The 17,678-nt window shown below is 38.2% G+C and overlaps 1 protein-coding gene across 2 annotated transcripts in view; it reads right to left on the bottom strand.

Moving 5' to 3' along the window:
- Positions 1-17,678, bottom strand: part of SRGAP1 (SLIT-ROBO Rho GTPase activating protein 1) — a 309,052-nt gene that overhangs the window by 36,133 nt on the left and 255,241 nt on the right. The window contains exons 12-15 of one of the 2 annotated variants that reach the window (XM_004465049.5): positions 16,272-16,374; positions 12,479-12,539; positions 12,252-12,329; positions 9,642-9,776 (exon numbers count right to left, since the gene is read on the bottom strand). In XM_004465049.5, the coding sequence (XP_004465106.1) occupies positions 9,642-9,776; positions 12,252-12,329; positions 12,479-12,539; positions 16,272-16,374 (377 nt within the window). Of the gene's footprint in view, positions 1-9,641; positions 9,777-12,251; positions 12,330-12,478; positions 12,540-15,716; positions 15,751-16,271; positions 16,375-17,678 lie in introns of both variants that reach the window. The other variant, XM_004465050.5, reaches the window with a different exon arrangement.

Here is a 17,678-nt window from a genome sequence, read left to right as displayed (position 1 = left end):
AGAATTCCAGAACTGTGACACCTCCTTTTCAGTTCTTTCCAGCTAGGTCAGAGGCCTGCTGTGATGAGTCATGCCATACAAAGGCCTTAGGATGGACACACAGGCATACTTATGAATTCCACACAGGACATCTGACTCGATGTGTGGTGGAGGTGGTGGTGAGAAAAAAGGGTGAAGGATTATGACTGGGGAATTCATACCCAATAAGAGCCAGGACTTTAGGCACCATGCCACAAATAACTTTTGTTAGAATCTTGACTGTCAATTCACTTCATTTAAATTCTATTGAATAAATATATTTTGAGCACTTACTATGTACGTGCAATTAACTATGCTAAATATAAGGGCTACAAAAATGAATAATTCATGAAGAGCACACGGGACTTGAAGAATATGATAAATGAGCCAGACCTAACAGAAATATACAGAACGTTGCATCCCAAATCAGCAGGTTATACATTCTTCTCCAGTGCTCATGTATCTTTCTCTAGGATAGACCACATTTTGGGTCATGATACAGCTCTCAATAAATATAAAAAGGCTGAAATTATACAAAGCACTTTCTCAGATCATAATGGGATGAAACGGGAAGTCAATAATGGCTGAGAAAGGGGAAAAGTTTACATATACATGGAGGCTAAACAACACACTTCTAAAAGATCAGTGAGTTAAAGAAGAAATTACAAGAGAAATTAGTAAATATATTGAAATAAATGAAAATGAGAACCACAACTTATCAAAACTTATGGGATAGAGGAGTGGGTATAGCTCAGTGGTTTGAGGGCCTGCTTCCCTTGTATGAGGTTTAAGTACCACCATAAAAAAAATTATGGGATACAATGAAGGCAGTGCTGAAAGGGAAATTTATATCTCTAAACACCTATATTAAAAAAGAAGAGGGAAGCGGATGTGGCTCAACTGATAGGGCATCCGCCTACCATATAGGAGGTCCAGGGTTTGGTACCCAGGGCCTCCTGGCCTGTGTGGTGAGCTGGCCCATGTGTAGTGCTGCCGCACGCAAGGAGTGCCATGCCACACAGGGGTGCCCCCATGTAGGGGTGCCCCATGTGCAAGGAGTGTGCCCCGAAAGGAGAGCCGCCCTGTGTGAAAAAAGCACAACCTGCCCAGGAGTGGTGCTGTACACATGGAGAGCTGACATAGCAAAATGACGCAACAAAAAGAGACACAGATTCCCAGTGCCACCTGACAAGCAGACACAGAAGAACACACAGCAAATGGACACACAGAGCAGACAATGGGGGGTGGGGGGAAAGGGGAGAGAAATAAATAAAAATAAAACTTAAAAAAAAATGAAAGAAGAAAGAGCAAAAGTCAAATACCTAATTGAACACCTGGAGGAACTAGAAAAAGAACAGCAAACTAATCCAAAGCAAGCAGAATGAAAGATGATAAAGATTAGAGCAGAAATAAATGAAATTGAGAACAAAAACCAAAACAAAACAATAGAGAAAATCAACAAAACCAAAAGCTGATTCTTTGAGAAGATTAATAAAATTGATAAACCCTTAGGTAGACTAACAAATAAAAAAAGAAAGAAGATGCTAAGAAACAAAATTAGAAATGAAAGGGGGGATACGACTGACCTCAGGGATAAAAAGGATCATAAAAGGATATTATCAGAAACTGTATGCCAGCAAACTAGACAACCCAGATGAAATGAGCAAATTTCTAGAAAAGCACAAACAGCCCACTTTGACTCTATAAGAAATGTAAGAACTCAACAAACCAATCACATTTAAAGAGATTGAAAGTCCTCAAAAATCTCCCAACAAAGAAAAATCCAGGACCAGATGGCTTCATAGGTGAATTCCACCAAGCGTTCTGAGAAGAATTAACAACAATCCTGTTTAAACTCTTCCAAGAAATCAAAGAGGATGAAAATTACCTAACACATTTTATGAAGCCAATATTACCCTAATGCCAAAGCCACATAAAGATACTACAAGAAAGAAAGTTATAGACCAATCTCTCCAATGAACATAGATGCAAAGTTTCTCAACAAAATACTTGAAAATAGAATCCAACAGCACATCAAAAGAGTAAATCTGGGAGCAGATGTGGCCTGAACAGTTGAGTGCCCACCTCCCACATGGGAAATACTGAGTTCTGTACACATTGCCTCCTAAAGAAAAACAAACAACCAGCAGACAATGAACAAAAAAGAGTAGATAATGAGCAGACGACAAGCAAACAATAGGGGAAAAAAAAAGTCTCAAATGGTTCAACAAAAGAAAATCAATCAACTTAGTACACACATTAGCAAACTGAAGGACAACAACTGCATGTTCATCTCAATTGATGCAGAAAAAGCATTCAACAAAATCCAGAATACTTTCTTCATAAAAACACTTCGAAAAATAGGAACGGAAAGAACATTCCTCAATATGATTAAGTGCATATATGAAAATCCCACAGCCAACATCACACTCACTGGGGAAAGGCTGAAAACTTTCCCTTTAAGATCAGAAACAAGACAAGAATGCCCACTGTCACCACTGTTATTCAATATTGTGCTGGAAGATCTAGCTAGAGCAATTAGGCAAGAATAAAAAAAGGCATCCAAATAGGAAAAGAGGAAGTAAAACTGTCATTATTCACAGATGACATGATCCTGTATTTAGAAAATTCTGAAATGTCTATGACAAAGCTACCTGATCCAGTAAATGAGTTCAGCAAAGTGGCAGGATACAAGATTAATATGCAAAAATCAGTAATGCTTCTGTACACCAGTACTGAACAGTCTGAAGAGAAAATTAGAAAAAAATTCCATTTATAATAGAACAAAAATATTCAAATATCTAGGAATCAATTTAACCAAAGATGCACAGGACCTATATGTAGAAAAATACGATGCTAAGAGGAATCAAAGAAGACCTAATCAAATGGAAAGACATTCCATGTTTATGTATTGGAAGACTAAATTCATGAAAATGTCAATCCTACCCAAACTGATCTATAGTTTCAATGTAATACCAATCAAAAGCCAACAGCCCACTCTATAGAAATAGAAAGGCAATTACCAAATTTATTTGGAAGTGAAAGTGCACCCAAATAGCCAAAGGCATTCTGAAAAAGGAGAGCAATGTGGGAGAACTTTCATTGCCTGACCTTGAAACATATTACAAAGCTACAGTGGTCAAAACAGCATACTCTTGGCATAAAGAGCCATTGATCAGTGCAATAGAATTGAGAGTTCAGAAATAAACCCTCATCTCTATGGCCAATAGGTTTTTGACAAACCTACCAAGCCCACATCAGTGGGTCAACATAGTCTTTTCAACAAATGGTGCTTCAAGAACTGAATATCAATAACCAAAAGAATGAAAGAGAATCCCCTACCTCACTCCCTATACAAGATTCAACTTAAAATGAATTAAGGACCTAAATATAAAACTCAGGACCATAAAACTACTAGAAGAAACTGTAGGGAAGCATCTTCAAGATATTGTGGTAGGGAAGCGGACTTGGCCCAGTGGTTAGGATGTCCGTCTACCACATGGGAGGTCCGCAGTTCAAACCCCGGGCCTCCTTGACCCGTGTGGAGCTGGCCCACGTGCAGGGCTGATACGCGCAAGGAGTGCCCTGCCACGCAGGGGTGTCCCTGCGTAGGGGAGCCCCACGCACAAAGAGTACGCCCCATAAGGAGAGCTGCCCAGCACGAAAGAAAGTGCAGCCTTCCCAGGAATGGCGCCGCACACACGGAGAGCTGACACAACAAGATGATGCAACAAAAAGAAACACAGATTCCTGTGCCTCTGACAACAACAGAAGCGGACAAAAAGAACACGAAACAAATAGACACAGAGAACAGACAACTGGGGTGGGGGGAAGGGGAGAGAAATAAATCTTAAAAAAAAAAAAGATATTGTGGTAGGTTGTGGTTTCTTGGATCTTACACCCAATGCACAAGCAACAAAAGAAAAAATAGATAAATGGGACCTCCTCAAAATTAAACACTTTTGCACTTCAAAGGACTTTGGCAAAAGGGTGAGAAGGCAGTCAATTCAATGGGAGAAAATATTTGGCAATCACATATCTGATAAGGGTTTAATATTCATGATATATAAAAAGGTACTATAACCAAACAATAAAAAGACAAACTACCCAATTAAAAAATGGGCAAAAGGCTTGACTAGGTATTTGTCCAAAGAGAAAATACAAATGGCAAAAAAAACAACAAAAAAAAAACCACATGAAAAAATATTCACCATCACTAGTGATTAGTGAAATATAAATTAAAACTACAATGAGGCAGTGGACTTGGCCCAGTGGTTAAGGTGTCCGTCTACCACATGGGAGGTCCGTGGTTCAAACCCCGAGCCTCCTTGACCTGTGTGGAGCTGGCCCATGCACAGTGCTGATGCGTGCAAGGAGTGCCCCGCCATGCAGGGGTGTCCCCCGCATAGGGGGTTGAAAGGGAAAGTCTAAGGTCATGCATATTACTAGAAGGAAAGGTAAAAAATGTAACATGGGTCTATATAGCATTGTGAAACCTCACATGAAATATAAATATGGGTAATATTGCTTATATAAGACTTTTTTCTTTGAAACTGAACGAATGTATGTTAATGTTACAAGATGTTAATATCAAACAAAAATACAATGAAAGCAAACTATAGACAGCAGTATATAGTAATAAATTAATAATCTTCTAGTAAGGGTAAGAAAAAGAAGGAAATACACTAAAGGAAAGAACCTAGACCAAGGTATTACATATTGCCTGACTCCCATCTATACAAAATATAAATACAGATAAAATGGAGAGACATAAACAGAATGTACAGAAGCAGCTATGTATGGCAGGGGAAGCACAGAGAGACTGAGAGGTGGTAAGTTTTTGTTTGTTTTGTTTATTATATTTATTGGAATAATGAAAATGTTCTAATAATGATTGAATTGATAATGTACAACTATGTGATTATGCCAAATACCACTGATTGCACACTTGGATGGACTGTATGATTTATTAATGTATATCAATAAAATTGGTTTCTTTCAAAAAAAAATAAAAGAACCTTACCTAAAGTCACACAACTGTTGCACAAGTGGCAGAGCTAGGATTTGAACCCAGGCAGTTTGAGTCCAAAGCCTGTATGCTTAATCTCTTTTCTAAAGTCTCTCTCTAGTGCAGGGAGAAAGAGAGGTTAAAAAACATATATTATGTGGGGTGATAATATAGAAAACTATAGACATACATATAAGATGGAATAGTAGAGGAGAAAGTGATCAGTTCTTCTTGTGTGGCAGGGGAGGACGGTATTCTGGGAGGAGTGACGGTTCTGGAAAGCCTTCATAGCAGATGTTAAATGGTTATCAGGGCCATCAGAGTAAAGAGCATGGGCAAAGGCATTGAGGTGTCAGACGGCCCAGCATGCTAGCAATTTGCTACCATAGAAATATAAGTAAACAGCGTAGGGATGGCAGGAAAAGAATGCCTAGAAGTAGAAAGAGATCAAATAGTGAAGGACCCTGAATCGGCCATGTGGAAGAGTTAGGAGGGAAATACTGACATAGGTTTTAAACAGGGGAGAGTGACATAACCCAATTTGCACTTTAGAATCTAGTGGCACAATGGAGGATGGAATAATGTGGGTGCGTGAAAACAAAACCTAGAACTAGGGACTCCATTTAAGAGGTTGCAACAATAGTCCCGGTGAGAAATCAGTGCAGTGGGATAGGGATGGGGTAGGAGAGATGGAATAGAGAGACTGAGGTCACGTCAACAGATTTGAGGATTCAGGCAAGGCAGAGAGCTAGGGGGCAAATTTCTCCAGTAAGAGTAAAGCCTGACTTTTGTGAAAGCCTTCACTATGTGATTTAAGTCACTGTAGACCATTGCCTAGGAGTGATGTCATCAAGATGATGGAGTGAGATGCTCCAGGGCTCTGTCCCTTCCCCAGAAGCTTTAAACAATAAGCAAGAACTGGCAGAATGATATTTTTCAAAGGTTTGGGAAATAGGTAAAGGATTGCATTAACAGGGAAAGTGATGATTCAAGAAGAGGGCAACTTAAAATTAGTTGGAAAACCTCAAGACACTCTTGCTGTCCACCACCTTTATCACTATCAAGGCTCAGTGTGGAGCTGACCCTATTCTCAGCTGACCCTATTCTGGCTTTCGCTCCAGAGGGAGCCAAAGTAACCCTTGTGCCCACAGTAGCTTCATGTATATCTGGTTCAGTCTGTCTGGTGGCAACCTGAGGGACTCAATCAAGGTATTCATTGCAAGCTTGCCATCTCAGAACTTGCCATGTGTATAGAAGGCACCTGACCGAGCTCCCCTACAGAACATTATGAGAAAGCAGACAAGTTGTGGCTGCCAGCTGGCTGTAGGACATACGGTACAGCACTGCCTGCGACCATGAGGAAATTCTCTTTCTTAGGGGAAAGGGATCATTTGGATGTATATAAATAGAGGAATGCCTAGGGCTATGCAAGCCTGCCCAGGACAAGATGCAGGTGCAGGTGCAGAGAAGAATGGGGAAGCCCTATGTTTTTACCCTGAGCTGTTCTTTAAACTCATTTTTAAGATGGCTAAGCTCTGAAGGGGAGTACTTGCACAGGCCAATATGCAAAGACTGGGAAAAGTCCATCTCCTCCCCTCTCCTCCCCTCCCCTCCCTTTCTCTCTCTCTTTTTCTCTCCTGGCATTCAAAGAAATCTCTGTTATGATACAAGCTGAATAAAAGTGTGAGGAACAGATGTCTCAGAGTCTAAATCCCAGTGATACCATTAAAAAAAAAATCAAAGTAATCAGGTTTCAACAAAAGATTACAAAACATACAAAGAAACAGGAAACAATGGCCCATGCAAAGAAGTCGGATAAAACAATAGAAGACCAGACCTTGGGCATTCTTGACAATGACTTTTTTTAAAAAAATTATCTTTTTTTAAAAAAGACACATAGATCAAACAAAATGTTACATTAAAAAATATAAGATGTTCCCATATACCCCCACTCCCCACCCCCCCACTCCTCCCATGACAATGACTTTTAAAATTTTGTCTTGAATATGCTAAAAGAACTAAGGAAAACATGGTCAAAGAACTAAAGGAAATCAGGAAAACGATAGATGAACAAGAAGAAAATAAGCAATGAGATAGAAATTATGTATAGGAACCAAACAGAGTTGAAGACCGTAGTAACAAAAATATTGACCCTTGCATGGTGTAGTGGTTTGAAACTGTATGTACCCCAAAAAAGCATATTTTTTCTGCTAATTCATTTCAATGGCTGTGGACCCACTGTAAGTAGAATCTTTTGATGTGGCTACTTCAATTAAGGTGTGACCCATCTCATTCAGTTTAGGTCTTTTTTTAAAAAGATTTATTTATTTATTTATTTCTCTCCCCTATCCCCCATCCCCCCACTCCTGGTTGTCTGTTCTATGTCTATTCACTGCGTGTTCTTCTTTGTCCGCTTCTGTTGTTGTCAGCGGCATGGGAATCTGTGTTTCTTTTTGTTGCATCATCTTGTTGTGTTAGTTCTCCATGTGTGTGGCGCCATTCCTGGGCAGGCTGCACTTCCTTTCGCGCTGGGCGGCTCTCCTTACGTGGCGCACTCCTTGCACTTGGGGCTCCCCTACACGGGGACACCCCTGCGTAGCAGGACACTCCTTGAGCGCATCAGTACTGTGTATGGGCCAGCTCCACATGGGTGAAGGAGGCCCGGGGTTTGAACCATGGACCTCCCAGGTGGTAGACGGACACCCTAACCACTGGGCCAAGTCTGCTTTCCATCATTTTAGGTATTAATCCTCTTACTGTAGTTCTTTACACATGGGATGAATACATATAAGAAAAAAAAAAGAAACCACAGAAGATGATGAAATCAGTGATACCCGGAAGAGAGGGAAGAGATGAGCCATGTCATGTGCCTTGCCATATGACAAAGTTGTCCAGGATCGCTGGCAGCTGTTCTTCAGGCGGAAAGCATCATCTTGATGGGGCCTTAATTTGGGCATTTTTTTTGAAAGGTATATATTTTTATTCCTTTTTTTTTTCCTTGTGAGCTCTTGGCATTTAAGGAAAGCTCTGTTGTAAAGCTGGATACATTTTTTTTGTTTTTTTTTGTTTTTTTTTTGTTTTTTTTTTTTTAATTTTTTTATTTTTTGTTGACTTTGTAATAATATTACATTAAAAATATATATGTGAGGTCCCATTCAACCCCACCCCCCCACCCCCCCTCTCCCCCCCCCCCCAACAACACTCGTTCCCATCATCATGACACATCCATTGGATTTGGTAAGTACATTTTTGGGCACCTCTGCACCTCATATACATTGGTTCACATCATGGCCCATACTCTCCTCTATTCCATCAAGTGGGCCCTGTGAGGATTTACAATGTCCGGTGATTACCTCTGAAGCACCATCCAGGGCAGCTCCATGTCCCGAAGACGCCTCCACCTCTCATCTCTTCCTGCCTTTCCCCATACCCTTTGTCCATTATGTCCACTTTTCCCAATCCAATGCCACCTCTTCTATGTGGACATTGGATTGGTTGTGTCCATTGCACCTCTATGTCAAGAGGAGGCTCAGATTCCACCTGGATGCTGGATGCAATCCTCCCATTTTCAGTTGTAATCACTCTAGGCTCCATGGTGTGGTGGTTGTCCTTCTTCAACTCCATCTTAGCTGAGTGTGGTAAGTCCAATAAATCAGATTGTAGGTGCTGGAGTCTGTTGAGGCTCAGGATCTGGCTATCACATTGTCAGTCCAGAGATTCAAATCCCCTAAATATATCTTAAACCCCAACATTAACTGCACCTCCAGCACATTAGCATGAAAGTCTTATGAAGGGAGATCCCATCTGAGTTAATTTGGGCATTTTCATGGCTTCAAAATTGTAAGCTTATAAGCTAATAAATTCCCATTAAGCTAACCCATTTCATGGTACCTGCTTTAAGCAGTCTAGCGAACTAAAACCCCTGGGAACTTGGACTTCAAGAGACACTGCATTTTTAGGTATGTGGTACCCAATTATAGATAATACCTAATTTCTGGTATCATTAGTTTTACCCCTTTCATGGTAATGTCAAAAGCCCCCGCTGAAGAAAACAGAAATGCTTTATTCTGCTCATGATTATCGGTTTCATAATATATCATACACAGTCCCAGAGCAACTTTGCCTATTAGTTTAGGATGCCAAGGATGGATAATTATCAGCTGGTGTTCCTGCACCAGAATAATGATCATTCATCTCACCTTATTTCGTGAAGTAACATTCAATGAAGTGTAAATTACCTTACTCCTAAAATCGGTTGAGAAAACCAAGAATCAATAGACAAATAAAGTTATATTCTTGTGCGTATAACTTCTCTCTGTCCCCTTAGCCTGTTGGAATCTGCTTTTCTGCTTTATTCCAGTCACTGAGCCAGAAGTTCTTTGGTTCTATGGGGCCTGGGGATGTTCAGGAACAAATCCCACTCAGCTAAGGGCGAAGTCACAGCTGCAAGGATGACTCACGCTGGATCCAGAAAGGAAACAAATGGTCTCAGAAACTTGGTGGTAATTGGGGTGGGGGATGGTTGCATGTAGGGGGCCACTCCTTTTTCTAGGAAGTTGATTAGTGAAACAGTTCTGGAGGGAAAAGACTAAAAAGGGGGGAAAATTCTACTTACTGATACAAGAAATCAGATCATTAAATCTTTCCTTAGGAAAGAGGGGGTTTTCCAGCCCGCGAAAATAGAGCTTCAGAACGCCAGCAACTGAGTTAATATCGTGGTTACTCTGATCATCAGCCAAAGGGTTTTCACCTAAAAAAAAAAATTAGTTACATGCAAAGAGCTTCTCTTTCTTAGTCTGAACAAAAATATGTATCTATACATACACACATTTCTATAAATACATACATCTTTTAATTATGCTTTATGAGAGATTATATGGTACTAAAATTAAAATAATTGGTTTAGATATCCCACCCCATGATTAACATAAAAGTAGTTGCTAAAATAAAGCTTGTTTTACATTCTTTTAAATAATCTTCTGCAAGTTACCCAAATCTTAAAATAAAGTATTGTGGGATTTATAATTTTACCCAATCTTTTTTTTAAAATGAAAATCTATAATCTTAGTTTGACATGAGTTCAAATACTACTTTCTCAGTGTTTCTTATCCTATTGAGAAAAAGATACAATATAGGTCTATCTGTGTGCCATATGGGTCAGCAGAATTCATCAGAAATATTAAAGGCTTCATCTAATTGTGAACACCTGCAATTGAATAAATAGCCGTTTCCAAAAGTGGCACAGTTGGTGCTCACAGCACATTTGAAAGCTGCCTTGAGTGGTTGAAGATTGTGAAAGCAGACAGAGGAATTTCAAAATGTACCCTTCACAGTATCAAGAAGTTTGTAATAAAAAGTGGTAATTTAAAAATATATTACAAATATAAAATTATATTGTTTCTTTATGTAAGCATTTATAAAATATTAGGCAACTGGTTAGTCTGTATCTCTGAGAATTAAATTGAGATAAAATTCTTATGAAGTTCATAACATACTGATTTAAATCAAATCCCATTCTGCTCTTCCCTCCTAATATTCAACAAAACAGGTCTGTTCTTCCCTCCTAAAATTCAACATAAGTTTTGCATTGTATTTTAATTTATTTTCTACTTCTTGGAGCAGTTTAATTTTTTGGACCTGTTCCCTTGACCCTGCTCCCTGGTGGGAAATTACTGAATATGAATTCGCCAAAGTATTTTTTGCCCACTGTGAGACAACCTCCCCCAACCAGATCACAAATAAATAACAAATGTTAGGGGAATTTCCAAGGAAAAATAATAGCGCATGTTGCCTGCAGTGGCTGGCATGAGACCTTGGTGCTTTACCACATTTCAACTCTTCATCCTGCATATGGTCCATGTAAGAGACTAGACTGCTCTGCTCTACACATCGTGTCAGACAGAGAATTTGGAACAGGAAAGAACAATCTGGCCCCAAGTTTACCTCTTCAACCAAGGCTCCAAACTTTAAAGGGTACTATGCCAAGTCTGGCAGAGAAATGGGACAAAGAGAGAGGGTGGCTCTCTCTCCACATGAATGCACCGCCTTGCTTCCTGCATTCTCAGCTTGACTGCCAATCAGAGGAAGGAAGGTACAGAGATATCCAGAAGTACATACAATATAAATCATTATTACTGGTGAGCATTAATAACTAAGAGCTAACATTAAGAGTTAGGCATTTTCATGGGCTATAGCTATAATCTTCATGATAATCGTGCAAGTTGTGATGAGGAAATAGGCCAAAATAAGAGTTGAGTACCTTGACCCAAATCATGCAATTAGTAAATGAAAGAATTTGATTTGATTCTAGGTCTGTCCAACTTGGAAGCCTATGGCTTTGCTATCCATAATGTGTTAACAGTTTAGTATTAATTAGTTGATAGCTAACCACGAACAAGAGTGAGGCACCAGTGGGGGTGGCAGGAAGGAGTCTGAGGATGGTAATAAGAGGAAGGAGAGAGCTCCAGGCAAGGAAAGCAGGTGGGAAGCTGGGATGAGCTGCTTCACATCTGCTCTCTAGGCCCAAGTCAAGGGCTGCCCTTTTCACATGGAACCTTTTCACAGACAACCTTTGCCACATGGGCTGTAGATTATCAACACTAATCCCAAAAGAGGTTGCAAAGCTCATAGGCTTTTCTACACTTGAAAACAAAGCCTTATGGTTTTGGCTTCAGTTCTCAGCTATTTTAAATGGATTCTTTACTTCAGCACCCAAAATGAAGTAAATATTTTAAGAAAGTTTTTGAACATATAAAGAATGAGTGGAAAGTGGATGTGGCTCAAGCAACTGGGCTCCTGCCTGCCATATAGAGCGTCCCAGGTTTGATTCCTGGGGCCTCCTGGTGAAAAGCAAGCTGGCCCATGTGGTGCGGAGAGCTGGCACAACAAGATGATGCAACAAAAAGAGACACGAAGGAGAGACAGTGAGAGACACAACAAACCAGGGGGCTGAGGTGGCTTGGGCAATTGAGTGCCTCACTCCCATGTCTGAAGGTCCCTGGATTGGTTCCCAGGGTCTCCTAAAGGGAAGATGAGAAGACAAACATACACAGAAGAATGCGCAGCAAACGGACACAGATTGCAGACAGTAAGTGTAAGCAGTGGCGGGGGCGGGGGGACAGGAATAAATAAATCTTAAAAAAAAAGAAAGAACGAGTATGCCACTTCAGTCTAAAGAAAATGACTTTTTAACATAGTTTGCTTAAAGGGATAGACATGCAATTACCTCTTTCAAAGGAATTTTTAATATCATTGACTTCCACCTGGGAACCAGACACTCTGAAAATCCCCTGATGCTGAAGACCTAGAGAGAATAGAAAGAAAAGATGAAAAATCCCACCATATACTCTAGGCCCTCCTTTTTCCAATAAATAAATGTTAAAAAGGAAAACACATTTACTTAAATATTTCTAGTGATTACTCTTTATAAGAATTCTTTAGTTTATGGCTTACCATAGAGATTGATGAATCGAACACAGCTTTCTACAATGAGGGGTATAATCTGTCCTGAGTCCTGGGTAAAGAGATGAAAAACAGTAAACTTCAAAGAGGAGGTGTATGTCACACATAAAAAAAAAATAAAGTGCACAGTTAAAATAAAGTGCACAGTTAAAGCGTGATTTTCACCCCTTTGGATGAACATTTCTAAATCTATCCCCTCTAAAATCTTTCACAAGGCAAAGAAAAAAAAGTTTATTACTGGAATAATAAAAATGCTCTAGAAATGATTGAAGTGATGCATGCACAACTATGTGATTATACCAAATATTATTGATTGTACACTTTAGATGAATTTATGCTTTATTAGTATGTATGAATAAAATTGATTTGTTTAAAAAAATAGGTGAAAGAATGTATATATAATTAAAGGTATATTTCAGTTCTGGAGCAAACCAAATTAAATATATTTAAGGCAATCCTGTTTCAGTTTACTTTGTTGTGCCTAGAGGAGTCAAAAGCAAATCCACCTCTTCTATTTGTATTTAGGCACACATATCAAAATGAATAAGTGAATCACTCGCTTTTTCAAGGTTATTTATTTAAGTAATCTATCTTTAATGGGCCTGAAAAGAACTCTATGTATTATAGAATCATGGCTTCTATCATACTATCATCAAAGACAACCTTGTAGCCATCTCAGGATCCTATCTTCAGTTATAAAAGGGCTTCCATGTTTTAGAGCTGCATGGTAAGAGAATTGCTTTATCAATACTTAGAAACACATGTCACGTATTTATTTAGTTTGCCTCAGATTGTAGATTTTTATTATTTTTTTGTGCTTAAGAATTCAGAAAAAAATTGCACAAATGCACATCCCATTAGGTCTTGTTTTTAAGGGAGAAATATTTTTTGGTCTTCTTTACTCACATCTTGTAATATAGTCAGTACACTCTACTGAACAAATGTGAATTCTGGAAATGCTTTAAAACATGTGTAGGATGACAAATGAGATGAAGGAGCTGCTGAGGTCACAGTTAAATATGTACCAATGCCAAGCACTCCATGTAGTTAAAAAAGGTTTCCGACTTTAAAATTATATTTCATGTACTTTTTAAGACTCTGCTCTTGCAGGAATTAGATCTTTAAAGGAAACATCAAAGTTCAAAAATGATAACTGACACCAGGTACTAATTTATGAGGAATATTATTCTAAATCCAAGAACCTGGTTGTCTTAATATATTAGAACAATTTAGAATCCACTAACCTTTCTCATTAAGTAGAAGGGAAGTATTGGCAATAATGTGGTTCAACAATTTTAACTTATTTCTATTCCTAGAATGGGTAATACACTTTCTGAGGAATAGTTTATTTTAGATTTTAAGACAGTTTAATCAGTGTATCAACTAGCTAATGGTCCAATTACTTCTGGAGACTGTATTAAGCTTCTCTAATTCCTTAATTTGTTTAAAAGCATAAATTTTATTAATTTCTTAAAGAATTGCCTTAAGAATAAAAACATTTTTTAGTGTGGCCATGGCTCAAAACAGCAATGTAATTACATTAAAACTTACTGCATATGTGAGTGGGTTTTTCTTTAAGATAAGTGTATGTTTAAAGGGGAGTCACCCTTATATGAACAATTCATGGAATACTGTAATCTATAAGAGCAACAAATATGTAAATGTAAGTGAAAAAAGAAGAATATTAGTTCACATTTTTCTGAACCTGGTATTAAAACAAGAAGGAAAACAAAGAACAAAAGGTTATTAAAAGGAAAATGTTTGCATTAAAAGTCTTAAATAAAGATGTCCTAGGTTTTCATATTTTTAAAAGATGTATTTGTATTTTACATTTACCCAGGTAGTAATTGCTCATCTTTGAGCTATTATTGGTATTTCATTCAGACACAATGAATTTATTAGTCAAAATTTACAAGTATGTGAGTGTGCATGTGTGTTTTAATTCAATTTCATGGATGCCAGACGCTTCTATAGAAAATATTTTACAAGAATTGAAACAATGGGCTACACGCCACTTATCATTAAAATAAATTCCTTTGTGTCTCAGTTCCCTACAGATAAAGAGGAAAAATGGTTTTACACAGTGATGTGACGATCTTAATTGGTCAAGCACTTTTCAGAAGTGTAGAGACCTCTGTATCCTCTGTATCCTTTCTACCAAAGAGTCATTAATGTGGGATCTTGGGATGGCAAAGAGCTCATGTAAGTGGGTTTTCCATGATAACTCGTTTACACCTTTTTAAACACTAATTTAGTTTCCTCTAACTATTCTAAATGAAAAATCTTTTAAAAATATATGTGCTTTCCTATCATCTTCAGCAGTCATTCTTGTACTGTATTATCAAATACAATGAATCATTCAGCTGCTTCTTTGAGCTTTTCTGATGCCAGAGCATCAGCTGCACATCTTCCATCACTCATTTTCTCGTTTCCTCTCTCCATCTAACTTACCTCTGAGTATAGCTATGGGCTGTGAAACTAGATAATCAAATTTGACAATAATTTTATATTAAATTAGAGCCAATAAGGTTCTTCTGGGTTCAGGACTTAATAGCAGTGGATTTGTATCCACAATTTAGGTTATTTGGTGGCTTTTTACTTAATTCCAGGGTTAGGGTTCATTTTTAATGCTGTTAAAAGTTTGTAATCTACCTCTCTATGCACGTATGGGTCTATGTGCACACACACATATCTTTTAAACTTTAGTGCAAATATTCAATAAACAAATCTGTCTAAAGAAAGTAGTATGACTTAACATATCATTAAGGGAGGTTATTAATAATGTCATTTTCCACATAAATTTAGTCTTCCAAAACATTTCAGCCTGTATCATATAATGTGATAGCTATGAAAGAAAAGAATATACTTCTCTCTCTCCCCTCTTTTTTTTTTTGTATAATTTATACTTGGATTAAATGTGCATAATCATTAACACTGACTTTTCTTAGTAAAAGTTCTTGACTCAAATCTGATATATTTGTCAGACACATAATGTAAAAACTAAGAACTTAAGCTGTTTTCACTAGAGAAGATTATTCCTCTTAAGTGATTTCTATAGTTTTTTTCCCCTTAAGTAAAGCCTATTCATAAATCTGTCTAATTTCCAACTGCAAACATTTTTCTCTTAAAGACCTTAAGCAGTCTATTTGAAGCCAAGCATGATCATGACTTGAAAATGATCCCAAGAGCGATAGAGGCTGTGTGCCTTCACTTCCCTCTAGCACTATACCTGATGTCTTGTGTGCGAGTTTCTTCGTCCTCGGCTAGAAGCATTATCAGAAGTACAGGATGAAAAAGAAGTCAGAGAGTAAACACAGCAGAGATATAAGACTACAGGGTCTTACAATTTATCCAATATAATGAATTCCTCAAGTCATGGGAAATAAAGAAACTCTTGCTATGCTTCAGAGCTACTTTAGCAAATGTACTTTGAAAATGCAATAATGCATTTTGTGCCATCTCTTTTACACTTGTAAAAACAAAATGTTTTATCAGTAAAATAGAACTCTTTTACTGGTTTTCTGCACAAATTATGCTTTTTTAAAACACAGAGGGGCTTTCCTTTTGCCAGGATAATAACACCCACATTTATTCCCTCTTCTGAAGGCTCTTAACCCAATATTCTTTCCCTTTCTGACTTCAGGAAATATTATATTGATTTTCTGGGAAAGCAAAGAGCCCCAGGACAGACTTGGACATAATGACCTGCCTCCTTTTAAGAGAAGCTGAGACCATTATAGCAAGAAGTGTGGAGATCAGCCACCCAGATGGCTGGTGCCAGTACCTTGACGAATGTTTCCAAATCCCCATTAAACAACTTAGCATTATATTGTGAGCGGGGTCTGGACTTCTTGTGTTTCTGGGGCTTAGGGGGAATACTTGGAGGCCTAAGGGAAGGCAATATGATTACTAAGCATGGCAGAAATCAAACAATAAACAAAACACCCACAGGTCACATCAAAATTACAAAATTAGGGAAATTCTTGGATTCTTTCCCACCCCCGCCTATGGGGGGGACATAGTCCCTCCCCTTTCCCATTTATTTACTTTTACTTACGTATCAAGAAACATTTATGAGTAATACAGTAAGACACCACAGCTCTTAAAAAGAAGGGCTCTGATAGAGCCCAAAATGAGAATTTAAATAGACTTTTAGTTCCAACATAATTCTTTAATGCAAATAACATCACATTTGTTCAATATCCCTCAGGTATTAATGAGATTTTGTTTTACACAAAAGTAACCATTAATGGGTTACAAGTGAAGCCTCACATTGATTATTATTCTTTAGAATAAACTATCCTACTGCCTAAATATTGGTAGAGCATCAAGATGTACTTGTTTATTCTGTTCTGGACTCTCTCCATCTCCAGTCTCTCTGACAATAAACCCTGCATCATCTTGCACTTTAACTGAAGACAGAGAACCTCTTTTGGCCTCTTCCATTAGAGGAAAGAAATCCAGGATTACCTGACTCAAGTTCTACAACTGTGCTGATGGAATACATGAAAAGAGTCCCAAAAGCTCTCTCTGGAAGCTCCAGTTTAAATTCCTTAATTGCAAGGCTTACAGGAGGATGTACACCAGAGTTAGAAATTAGGTAAAGCCCTTCTTCATTAAGCAACAAACTTGCTAGGAAGAAGTATCTTTTGAGTTCATTAAAGCTCAAAAAAGTCAGTTTAGAAAAAAATCCCAAGAATTTATGCAGAAGCCTCACTAGTTTCATATAAAATCACCACGAAAATCAAGAGATGTAGTGGAACAAATCTGTGAATACAGCCTTCCATAGCCAAATTTAAAGACTCTCCCAGTAATAGGGGAGATATAACTAACGGAGTGTACAGCACATAGCACCTGATGCCCCAAGATGCTTGGGAGGTTAAAGGGAGCTTTTCAAGAATCTAAAGGCAAACACGGAACCTTCTACTAGACAGAATGTCATATCCTAACACAGCTGAAATTTTGAAACCTCTTATACATGCCGAATTCTGTGCCATTCAAGGAGGAAAGGATCTGTTAGGTGTAAAAGGAAACAAAGCAAAAACCCATGAGTTTAACCATATGTACTTTATTTCACCAACTCTTTTTGTTATTTATAAGATCTGACAGAGCCTCACACTTGGTGGGTTCTGTACCAGCTGATGAAGCTGAAAGGATCAGAACGCCAGTTTGTTTTGTTTGATTTGCGGGA

This window comes from Dasypus novemcinctus, chromosome 12 (assembly GCF_030445035.2).
Source record: "Dasypus novemcinctus isolate mDasNov1 chromosome 12, mDasNov1.1.hap2, whole genome shotgun sequence".
Lineage (NCBI taxonomy): Eukaryota > Metazoa > Chordata > Mammalia > Cingulata > Dasypodidae > Dasypus > Dasypus novemcinctus.
The sequence above is the reverse complement of the archived record's forward strand: the minus strand, read 5'-3'. Positions and strand labels throughout refer to the sequence as shown.